At 45.0% G+C, this 12,414-nt stretch overlaps 1 protein-coding gene across 5 annotated transcripts in view; it reads right to left on the reverse strand.

The window, feature by feature from the left end:
- LOC137439114 (CYFIP-related Rac1 interactor B) overlaps positions 1-12,414 on the reverse strand; it is a 37,159-nt gene that overhangs the window by 7,424 nt on the left and 17,321 nt on the right. For all 5 annotated transcript variants that reach the window (XM_068134822.2, XM_068134819.2, XM_068134820.2 and 2 more), the window contains 2 exons: positions 9,064-9,190; positions 3,317-3,387 (listed from right to left, as the gene is read on the reverse strand). In XM_068134822.2, the coding sequence (XP_067990923.1) occupies positions 3,317-3,387; positions 9,064-9,190 (198 nt within the window). The remainder of the gene's footprint in view (positions 1-3,316; positions 3,388-9,063; positions 9,191-12,414) is intronic.

The following is a 12,414-nucleotide window of genomic DNA, read 5'->3' on the forward strand; positions in this document are numbered from 1 at the left end:
GTGGAAGGAATGTATGGAGACAAAAGGTCTGAAGGTGAATATAGGAAAGACAAAGGTGATGGCAAGTGGTAAAGCATGTGGTGAGGTGGAAAGAACTGGGAAGTGGCCATGTGCTGTGTGCAGAAAGGGTGTCGGAGTGAGCTCCATTCAATGAACAATGTGCGCTGAGTGGGTTCATCAAAAATGTAGTGGTCTGAGAGGGCCATTGACCAGTGTGGCAGCTACATTCAAATGTAAGGTGTGCACAGAGGGAGCTGCAGATGGCGGAAATGTTGAGTTGGATCTTGGAGACGGCGTGAAGCTGGAAGGTGTGAAAACATTTTGCTACCTCGGAGACATGCTGAATGGAGAAGGTGGATCAGACTCGGCAACGGTTGCAAGAGTGAGATGTGCATGGAAGAAGTTTCGGGAACTGAGTGGCGTGCTGATGACGAGGGGAGTGTCGTTGAAGCTGAAGGGAAAGGTGTATGCTGCATGTGTGAGAAGTGTTATGATTTATGGGAGCGAGACATGGGTAATGAACGTAGAGCAGCAACGAAAGCTGGAAAGGGTGGAAATGCGAATGGTTCGGTGGATGTGCGGAGTATCGTTGAGCGAGAGGAAGACAAATGATGAATTGTGAAAGATGATGGGAATAGAGCCTGTGATTGATGCTGTGAAGAGGAACAGGTTGAGATGGTTTGGTCATGTGTTGAGGAAGGATGAAAGTGACTGGTTGAGAAGAGTGATGGAAATGAATGTAGAAGGAAGTAGAGGACCGGGAAGACAGAGAAAGACTTGGCTAAAGATGGTGGAAGAAGAAATGCGGGCAAGGGGGTTAACAAGGAGAGATGCAGAAAATAGGGCAAAATGGAGAAGATCGTCATGGGGACCGCAAGGCTAACCCCCGCTCTAGCAGGGAAAATGGCCTTAAAATGCATGTTGTTGTTGTTGTTTGCCCCATTTGGCATCCCTCAATTTGTTACGCTTTGGGCTACCCGCAGCAGTTTGTTACGCTTTGGCCGCCAGCAGCGTTCGCTGCCCTTGGTTTCGCTCGAAACTAGTCAAATATTTCTTTCCTCTTCAACGAAACTTGTCCTACCAACACGAGGTAGGCCTGGAAAGAGGGAGGAGCGCGAGGACGAGGTGTGGCCGAGTCAAGCAGTGCGTCAAAGGCAGTGACGGTAAGGGCAACAGCCAACCAGAGCTCGGAGGGCGTGGCATGATCGGGCGTGGCAAGAAACGTCTGGTGAGTTCCAGAGGGTTCCAAGGGCATGGCAATAAAACCCTTGGCACGAGGCCCCCACCGGAGATGAGAAAGGGATGCGTGGTGTTGAATTTGGCAGATGAGAAGGGAGAGGCGCTTACGAAGGAGTATATGAGAACCTGAGGAGGACTTGATGAGAACAGGAGCCAAGCGCTGGTATCAAGAGGACTGGTTGGAAAAGGACACGGAGTTGAGGAGGGAGAAGCGCATTGCTCGCGTTGATTGAACCATTACGAACTATTTGTTTATTACGTACGCGGCTGAGCCGCGAGTGTAACCGCCGAAGCCAGCCTACTGTCCGCCCTATAATAATCCCGTGTGCGTCAATTGACACGTGGAGAGCTCCTGGTCGCTGCCGTCTGTTTCATCTGCTTCGCGGTGCGAGTTGGAGACCGGAGAGAGAGCTGCCTGGACGCATCCCTGGACCATCGACCCGTTCGTCTGCAACCCCGTGTGAGTGTGTCTGAGTGTGAGTGTGACGGGCCCGTTTGTCCAGGGATAAGTTAAGACTGTATAAGGCTGCACTGTGTATTCTGCTTCTTCTTTATTGTACAAAGTGTAAATAAATCGTGTTATTCCTTTCTTCCAAATTCGACCGTTTCAGTCATTTCCATCATTGGGTAAGCGTGGCACGATTATGAACCGCTTGGATCGGGTTTAGTCCTTGATAACGGCTCGGGTCACGGGTCGCTACCGCTCGGCGTTTCCACTAACACCCGTGATTTGGGTAGGGCTTATTTCCTCGTTTCTGGGCGGCGTTAGTACTTAGGTAATAGCGAATCCCTAGTCCTAAAACCCTACCTAACGCTGTCCGGGAAGGACGTCATAGGTCCCGGATCCCGTCGGCTAGTAAAAGACAAAGGGACTAATCCCCCCTTGGTAAGGGAAAAGGCCGGCGCTGAGATCCGCAACAATATGATAGTGGCGAGTCCGTTGGTCTATCTGGGCCCATCATCATCAGGCACATCCTTTCATTTTAAGGCCCGGTTACCAATGGTGCTTTTACGCGATGGGTTTTCGATCTGCTTTTGGGGACACGGATCCACTCGCCACTGCACTGTTATTGTCATGTGATCGTTTGACATATGTTGAGACTTACACAAGTGCTGTACCAATCATGATCAACTTGCCCAAACATTTTACAAAGAACCTTTTAGTCAGGTTCACTATGTTAACAAATGTAATTTCATTCAAAATTTTTGGAGATAAGCAAAACTATACATTTTTGGAATATTCAGAGCATGAGGAATCCAAAAATTAATGTTGGCATTTGCGTAGACACCTTTGCGAAAATGACACTCAGGATAGTGATGAAGATAGTCAGGTTCACTATGTTAACAAATATAATTTCGTTCAAAATTTTGGGAGATAAGCAAACCTGTGCATTTTTGGAATCATCAGAGCATGGAGAATCCGAAAATCAATGTTGGCATTTGCACAGACACCTGGATTTTCAAAATGGCCACCGTAAAATACATATTTTGCGCTATCTCGGCTTCTAGTCAACCTATAAACTTAATTAAATATGCTAATCCTATGTTTTCTGGGTAAAGGAATCCAATAAAGGCCTCAAAATAGTGCTCAGGATTATATAAAAGCAACAAACAAAGGTAATTGAAAACCATTGTCTATATATTTGTGATATAACTGTATTACATAATACATGATATTGCAAGTCCTTTGAAGTTATAGGTATGGGTTTATAAAGCAAGAAAGCAGCCTCGTTAGTATCAGATTGAACTATAAGTCCTATACACAGGATCTACTGGGTCTACACCGTTCAGGAATATGCTTTTACAGATCTTCATCACTGTCCTGAGTGTCATTTTCGCAAAGGTGTCTACGCAAATGTAAACATTAATTTTTGGATTCCTCATGCTCTGAATATTCCAAAAATGTAGTTTTGCTAATCTCCAAAAAATTTGAACGAAAAAAACATAGTGAACCTGACTATTCTCTCACATGACATTATCACTGTGAGATGAAACGTTAAGACATGAGCGGAGTTATTTACGACATAATGAGCGTGGGTGTTGCAAGCGCATCACCCACGTGCTGGCGAGTACATACCGGAGTGCATTCAGCAAACATTCCACACTGGGTGCAGGTTGCTCTTTGATCACTTTGATACAGCCTTTTACCTGCAAACAGGAACAGATTTCTTTGCATCGTCATGATATTTTAAAGTTGTAATGGCGACGCTTGGGGTTAACTTCAATGAAAGTGGTACCATTATAAACTCCCGTCCTTTTCATACGTAGGCAGCGGCTACTAAAAAGATAACAGTGATGTGGCCCACCAAACAAATTTATCATTAAAAATGATTTGTATAATCAAATGTCTTGAGGGATTGACATCAAGGTAAGGAAACAACCAAATAGGTGAAAATAAATAAACAAATACATGAAAAGCATGGTAACCCGAACCTGAACCTCGTGTCTCATCTCGGTTATGTCATCAATTGCAAAACTTAAATCTGTGCTTACTTTAACTTGAATCATATAAAACTAGACATAATTTGACATCGTGACGTCGACCGATATGCCTCCGCCCACATTAAGTCTGTGCTTAATTTAACTTTGACCTAAAACCTCAAGACCATTTGACCTCAATATCTACTGACAAAGCCTCGAAACATATGCATTATGGTACATGTTCAAGTGTACTTAGTTTAGTTCAAATCCCTACCTCAATAACAACATTTTTACCTGATATGACCTTTGACCTATTGATGCTAACATCTAATCAGTTCATCTTTATATCATTATACATACTTGTACCAAGTTTGACTTAGATTATTTCAGCTGTTCTTACGTTGTCACCGTAACAGTGCACCCTAGCATAAGGAAAGCATTTGCAGGTGAGAGAGAGGACAGGACCTCAGGAGGTGCAGTAAAACTATGACGTACATATGATATAGACCATGCGGAGGTGGTGAGTAGCAGACTTACATTCCTGGAAGGAAAAGCCCTTCCTTGGCACAACTGAGCTCCTATCCACCTCCAAGGCTTTCATCCACATCTTGATGAAGCACTGCTCTCCCCTCTGGGCTGGCTCTCCTGCCTCACATGTTTACTCTGATTGATGCCATGGAAACCAAGGCTTTCAAGATCATTGAGATCTCTAGCGATGAGGCCGAGTCTATGGGCCTATCACTTCACCATCACCGACAGCTCAGTGGTCTCTCTGTCTTCTTCTGCCTCATTTCTGGTCTTGCACCTTCCGCCCTCTCCGTGCTCTGTTCCTCCCTCCCTCCCACTCGCCCATCCCCAACCACCCATCCACCTCCCCCAAGTATCTGCAGGACTATCTAGCGAGAGTAGGACTAGTGAGATTAGGTCCACCAGCAGCCCACTTCGAGTGAAACAGCGTAAATGAAGAACCACTGCTCACCTCCACACATTTATTCCTCTCTTTTCCCACCTGTGGAACCACCTTCCACACACTCTTTGATCCAATTCTTCTCACCGGGACTTCAAGGGAGCTGTTCACCACCATCTCAGGTCATCCCCCATCCAAAGCCATGATCTTTTCTACACCCGTTAAAACACCATCCACCCCCTCTCAAAATTTCCTTATGTTTCCATCTTGTCCACACATTGCGTTACACCACACCTCCTCTACCCCTCATCGTTACCTGCATCCCTTGTTTGTCCATCTCTGTCTACCTTCTCCCTCCACCCTGCTATTGGCCTTTCCCCTTTCTCCTGCTATTCCATTTGCTTTGTTGTGTCCTGATCTTTTATGTGTCCTAGCTCGAGAAGACGGTGTCACACGTGAGAGAAGAGGGGTGATGAATGAATGGAGGTGAGCATCAAGCTTAGACTTGAACAGCATCACAGGGTTATGGTTTCTTGTCGAGCACACGAGACCTGGAAAGGCAGGTGGCCTGTATAAGCAGGAGTGTTAGGGCAGGAGCAGTAATACCAGATCAGATTATTAAAAAGACAGCAAGGCCATCAATCTGCCATCAATGACTAAAGAGGAGACCCTGAGATTCAGCCTACTGTCACAAGATACTCAAACCACAAAGGCCCTTAAATTATAGTCTCAAATGGAGCAAGATGGGAACCAGTCCAATGCGTGGAGCCACATTCATGATTACTACCGATTAAACTTAAATTAAACTTAAAAGGGCGTTGGGCCACCACGTATAGCCAGTACGGCCTGTATGCCCCAAGGCATAGGGTCCACCAGCGTCTGGGAAGGAAGGATGCAGCACCATTCTTTCATGAGAAAGTCAATCAACTCACACCTGTTTGATGGAGGTGGAAAACACAGTGTCAGGCATCATTCCAGAATATCCCATAAATTCTCGATTGGGTTCAGATCTGGTGACTGAGAAGGCCATGACATATGGATAACATCAATGTCATGCTCATCAAACCATTGGGCGACCACACTTGCTCTGGATGGGGGCATGTAACAAAAAAGTACGACCAAATTGCCACCGTTTTTGTGGATGCTGAAATACCTGTGTGTTCTGACCTCAAGTGAGTCGGATGTTGAGCTCCGACACATCAGAGGTAAAAGAAAAACCCCAACTGATTGTATGCTTTATAGGGGGACTGCAGATTCCTATTGGTGGGGCTCGCTTTTCATCAGCCAAAGGGAGATGTCTCACCACATGAATGGCTGTACTAGGGACAGGATGTTGTGAAGGTATGCAGTGATGAAGGCGAGCGAGATTAGAGTATTGATAAATGACTCCCAAGCACTGACCTATGTCCAAGGATTAAGAGGTGGTGAACCCGTCAGTAGGAGAGATGGCAGACTGCAGGTGAGATTGTGTGCCAAATGAAACTGCCATCATGGCACACCAGTGGTTCCTCCCTGAAGACTGCCAGAGAGACAGACACTTCCAACAAGACATTATCTGAGCAGTTGTGGGAAAGCTAAGTATGAGGATCGGGGAAGGGGGGGGGGGGGGCATTGAGTGTCTCAAAGTAGTAGGAATAACCAAGGAGGGGGAACAAGCAAATCTGGGATATCCTGTGAAGGTTTCTGTTTATTTGACGACATTTGGGGATGAAGCAGCAGCCTGTAAGTAGAGATCGATGACATCCCTGCATAAGCGTCTGTGGTGGGGCAAATCAGATGAGTGAGGTTTGAGGTGCAGGCATGAGTTCAACAGGTAACGTGGCCAATAGGTATGCATACACAACCACACACAGGTCGGGGGTGAAGAACAAGGTTAATAAATGCTTTGATACCCGAGAGATGCATTGTTATGATGAAGGGCTAGTATATATACTACCTATGGGGACTGAGAGTGAGTTGGGAGAATGGCACAGGGTCAGAGATTGAGGGAGGTGAGGGGATGAATAAACAGCAGCAGATTTGTCATCGTTTGTGTGGGGAGGCAGCGTGATTAAATACACATGAAGGATGAATGAAGAAAATGAAATCGTCCTTTTAAAGTGAGAAAAGAGGGGGAAAGGATGAGATTACGTGATGGGGAGAGAAGCATGAATGCTGGAGAAGCAGGAAAGGCAGGAAGAGAGTGAGAAGGCAGTGGGGACAGAAGTGCAATTGGAGAAAGTACAGTTATTTTTCCATTTCCTGGGCAGACATCCTTATGGCACTATTCATGACACTGCTCCTGGCCTTGCTACCTTTTGCCACTTAGTCCCTCTGATCCCCCCCCCCCCCCCCCCCCCGCCCACCACCAATCTCCTACAGGATTCTTTCAGTACCTCATCTCTCTCCTTGGTAAACTTCCTCCCCTCATCTCTCTCGACTTTTCCTGCTCATTCATCCTCATGCTTGTGTTGTCAAACTGTGGATCCACTGCCAGTGCGTTACTTTTTTACCCAATGTAAACTCACTCTTCCCTGAGCCTAAATCTGATAAATACATAAATACGCACCCCATTAAATATACAGTAAATTAAAAAGATCATTACTTTTATGCCCTTCACTCTGGTACAGGTATGTTTTGCACCTGGTGAGATGTCCATCTCATGTAGGATCCCCAAAACGCCATTCATTACAAGGTAACTTTTCTAACCACTCATTGTTAAACTCACACTGTCCTTTAGGCCTAGGCACTGCTTATCAAAGTAGATAAGCAGCTGATAATTAACACAAGTTAAAAAAACAAATGGAACAAGCAAACAGAGCATGGCAATCTTGATCAAAGCCAGGTATTCTTAATGACGAAACGGAACGAAATGAAGCAAAATTCAAAAAAACTAGAAAGCATCTCAAAATACAAATCCCGTCCACATTAGCTTTGCACTCAAACTAAACTTGACGAAACCAACACCTAACAAAAAAAAAATGTACCATATATATTCTAATAAAGGTTTGTTGAAAATTTGATGACAAACTCAAATTGTTCAAAACAATGATGGCCTGGACAGACACGCTGAAGCTCTATGGTAAATAAATAAATAAATAAATAAATAAATATGGAAGCAATAAAAACGGCTTGTCTTGCACTTGCAGTGTTGCGGTGGGGCTAATAATGGCTATTTACTGTTACTATGACTCGCATTTTAACCCAATTTTTAACTATTTTCTCCGTATTCTCATAATAAAGGTTTGTTGAAAATTTTATGACAAAAGCTCAAATGGAACATAAATAAATAAACATGGAAACGATTTAAAAAAAAACAAAAAAAAAAAAAACAAACTAGCTGCGCATCTATTTCTACATCTTTATAAAAATAAATAAATAAATAAAAACGTCGCTTGGATGGGCTGTTAAGACCTATTTCTAACAACACGGACTTTGCCCTTTGACATTTTGATCAAATAATTAATTATTATTCTCCATATTCTCCTAAGGGTTTGTTGAAAAATTTCTGACAAAAGCTGAAATGGTTAAACAAAGTTGTGTCCTAGACGGACACACTGACACACACATACACATATACATACATACACGATTGTGAAACCTTGTCTCCCACTGCGTGGGCCGACGGGCTAACAAAATGCAAGCGTGTTTTTCATTCTGGGAATCTCCTTAACCACTCATCTGTGAATGTTGAACCTGATAAAAGGGCCAGCAGAGCCAAAGAGGAGCTAATAATGGATGTGCAGACTCTTGTACGTCAAAGCTGCTCGGAGAGCACCCGATATGAGTCGACCAATACTTTATGGCAGAAAGTTTCCCCAGTGCGTCAGCAACTCACACGATGTACCGCCAACTAGGCATCTGGAGTCGCAAACGCGAGTTACGAGCCAATCAATCAGCCACCGTCACACGTGTTAATTTTCAGAGGATTTGTCTGTGTCTGTACAACGATGCGTCACAATGTCAGGAACACCAAAATTTTGGGCAATATTAAAGGGTTTTGGAAGACAGGATACTTGATGATTTTCTTGTACCCATGAAACTGAAAAAGTCATTTAAAGGGTTTCCCTGGCTCAGTGTTAACCCTGCACAACCCAACAAGCAACAAAAGTAGATACTGTAATTTGATTGAGCAAAAACGACGTCTTCACGGCCTTCTCAATCATTGCCCCCTTCAAAGCTTCTCCTCCGCCGGCACTCCAAAAAGGCCGATTACCCTTCGTTCCCTCATAATTCTCCACTTCAGGTCACATGCAGCTTACCGTCTCCTTCGAAAAGCTAAACCGTGGGAGATTAGAGCATGTACAGCCAAGGGTTACAGAGACAACAACCAAAAATAAAAAGTCGTTGCTTCTTTGCCATGGGTAAATATCAGCAAAGCAATCAGCAAGTAGTCTCCTCTCAATTCCTTTTTAAAACTGTCGTGAGGCCCCCAGGAAGACTTGTAATGTTATCCTTTACCACCATAAAGTGATCCTGGTTTTGAAGGACATAACATGAAGGATGGATGTACTCACATCGATCTTGGAGGACTTGGCGAATGCACCGACTGGATGGACATGGTCGTAAAGGATTATGACCCCCACCATGACGCGTAGGCAGAAGAATGCGGTATCCTCATTCATGAACCGGTTTTTGTACTCCCTAACACAGCACGTTGTATAACCGGGCAAAGGTAAGTGGAGAGGGAGGGGAAAAAGCAGGAACGTGACATCATGAGAGAGAAGGAATCATTCACCAAAGTCAAATGAACTCGTTGAGAATGGCCTTTGTCATCCATTTTCCAAGATTCCAATGTCCATTATAATGCAGGCAAAAATTCTCCAATCAGAGCTCGTTCCAAAATGCTCCAAAAATGCAATTATAACTAGAATAAACTTGAGGGAGGTGCTGACTCGCGCCGTTGTGCTTCTCCTCCAACAAGCCATGATTGTTTTGTGATTTGATGTACGGTAATGTCACAAACATTTGGAAGTGAAATAACTCTCCGCATGCATGTTCCCAGTATGTAAAGATCGCACATTTCATCTATTCTGTTCATTCTCGTTACAACTTGCAGTTTTAGTTTTGAATACAGTATTGCAATTTGTTGTTATGGATATTAACGTTTCATTTCACGATGAATGGCCTCTGACTTCAAGATCGAAAACCACTTGGCCAACTTCCCTTGAATTTTGCATACCTGCTTGGGATACGGATTGGCAGGTGAAAAATAAATTTGGCCACGTATCCCTTCCCACCTGCTGAGGATAGGGAAATGACGCCGAAGTTAGGGAGTATATTAATATTTGTGGAGCTTTGTTGGTACCTTCCTGACATTACACCTAAGTTTTGGAGTATATAAATATTTGTGTAGCTTTGTTGGTACCTTCCTACCATTCCACCTAAGGAAGGGAGTATATTAATACCAGTGGGGGCACCCATGGGAATCCCACGGCCATGGATGTGTGTGATATTTGGACATTTTCATTTAGATGCTGCACATTTAGTTTTACAAAATGGTTATTGGCAATTCATCAGATCCACAAATGATGAAATCTACACAATTTATTTACTTCTACTAACATGTGAATGCGTGTGCATGCACATGGGAAACACAGTTTGAAATGTGTAATTACACGGTTTTGTTTTATATATACAAGATCGAGACTCGTGTAAGAGCTAACATTAATCACAAAAAAACAAATCGACACATAAAACATATGCTAAAGGGAGTGGGAGACAACATGGGGAGAAAGAGAGAAGCACACAAGTACAACAGTAAAGAACAGGGAAATCGGGAGATCTGTGGGAGGGAGAGGGCTTGGGGGGATGAGGAAGAGGGCTTGGGGGGAGGAGGCATGGGGAAGTGGGGGTGCGGGTGGGAGAGGTATAAAACACATGGACACCGCCAGAACTTCCAGGAAAGAAGTCGGGATTTCAAAAAAGTGGATGTGGGTTGAATTAACGGGGGTAGAAAAGATCAGGGTTTTGGATGGGGGAAGATAAGAGATGGTGGTGAACAGCTGTTTTAAAGACCGGGAGGGAGGAGTGGGATTGAGGAGAATGAGGAAATTTGTTCCAGAGGTGGGAGAAAAGAGCAATGAAAGAGTGAAGGTGAATAGAGAGTCTTGACTTTGGCAGTTTAACCATAGGAGCAGATCTTGTGCAACCTGAAGGAATATTGGGGGGGACAGAGCACAGAGAGAGCTGGGGGAGCAAGGCCGGAGAGGAGTCGGCAGAAGACAGAAAGACCACCAACCAGCCTGCGGTGAGTGAGTGAAAGGCCCTCGGAGTTAACTTCATCGCAGGAGATTCCAATGATTCTGAAAGCTTTGGTTTCAACAGCGTGAAGCCGAGCAAGGTGTGAGGCAGGAGCACCAGCCCAGAGGGGGGAACAGTATTCCATTGAGCTGCGGATGAAAGCCTTGTATGTGGTGAGGAGCTCAGGTGTGCCAAGGAAGGACTTCGCACGATGGAGGATGCCCAGTCGGCGACTGGCTTTGGAGGCCAGCTTGGAAATGTGGTTTTCCCAAGAAAGATCATGGCAGATAGTGAGACCCAAAAGCTTGAGCGAGAGAACTTCTTGGAGAGGATTGTTGAGAAAGTAGATGGGAGGGTTTTCCAGTCGGTCCTTTCGGAGAGACATTGTAAGAGTGTGAGATTTGTCAGGATTGAAAGACATGTTCGACTTGTTTGACCAGTCTGTGATTTTGTCCAGGTCTGCAGAGAGTGAGGAGGCTGCAGACTGCCGATCTGAGGGACGAGGAATGGAGCGGCAGATAGTGGAGTCATCAGCAAAGAGATAGAGAGCATTTTCCAGAGAGTCGGCGAGATCATTGATGAAGACCAGAAATAGCACAGAGCCCAGAACACTACCTTGGGGAACTCCAGCCAAAACAGGGAGGGGAGATGAGAGAAATCCTTTCAGGGCCACACGTTGCCTACGACCAGAGAGGAAGTCCGCAAGCCATGAGTGGACATTTCCATGGATACCATAGGAGGAGAGTTTGGTGAGCAGAGCTGGGTGCCAGACCGTATCGAAGGCACGTGATATGTCAAGTGAGACAGCTCTGATTTCCTGTTTGGCATCGAGGACCTCCATCCATTGTTGAGACAGCAGAAGCAACATGTCCAGAGTAGAATGACCTGGTCTGAATCCAAATTGATGATCAGAGATCAAGCCATCGGAGAAGAGTAAGGATTTGATATCCGAAGCAATGATGGATTCCATGACTTTGCTGATAAATTGGAAGCAGGCTGATTGGTCTGTAGTTGCAAGGATCTGTTTTTGCACCTTTTTTGTGTAATGCGGTAATGTTTGCTTATTTCCAAGATGCTGGCAGATGACCTTGAGCAAAAGAGAGGGTGAAAAGAACAGAGAGAGGGTGAGATAGAGCGTCAGAGCAGGATTTTAGGACCCGTGGGCTGATGCCGTCTGGTCCAGTTGCAGAATCAGAGTCGAGGTTTGACAAAAACTTCTCCACCTTGTCAGGAGAGAAGGACACAGAGTCCAGGAGCAGTTGGGTTCGACTGGGAAAGGTGGGAACAGAGAGAGATGGGTTTGGGACACAAGATTTTGAGGCAAACACAGAGTTGAGGCATTCGGCTTTGTCACGTGTGGTGTCAACTGTGTAGCCATTTGAGGTAAGGGAGGGGATGGAGGGGGAACAAACACCAGAAACGGATTTGACCAGACACCACCAGGATTTGGAGGAAGGAGACAGGTTTGAGAGTTCAATCTTGAGTGTGGAGAGATAGTGCTTCCTGGCACTCCTGAGGGTAGACACACACTTGTTCTGAGCTTGGTGGAAGGAACTGAGATTGCCTTCAGTTGGATTTGCCTTCCACGAGGCAAAGGCAAGTTGTTTCAGGGCAACTGCCTCACC

The sequence above is a fragment of the Myxine glutinosa genome, chromosome 13, assembly GCF_964187855.1.
Source record: "Myxine glutinosa chromosome 13, kmMyxGlut1.1, whole genome shotgun sequence".
Taxonomy (NCBI): domain Eukaryota; kingdom Metazoa; phylum Chordata; class Myxini; order Myxiniformes; family Myxinidae; genus Myxine; species Myxine glutinosa.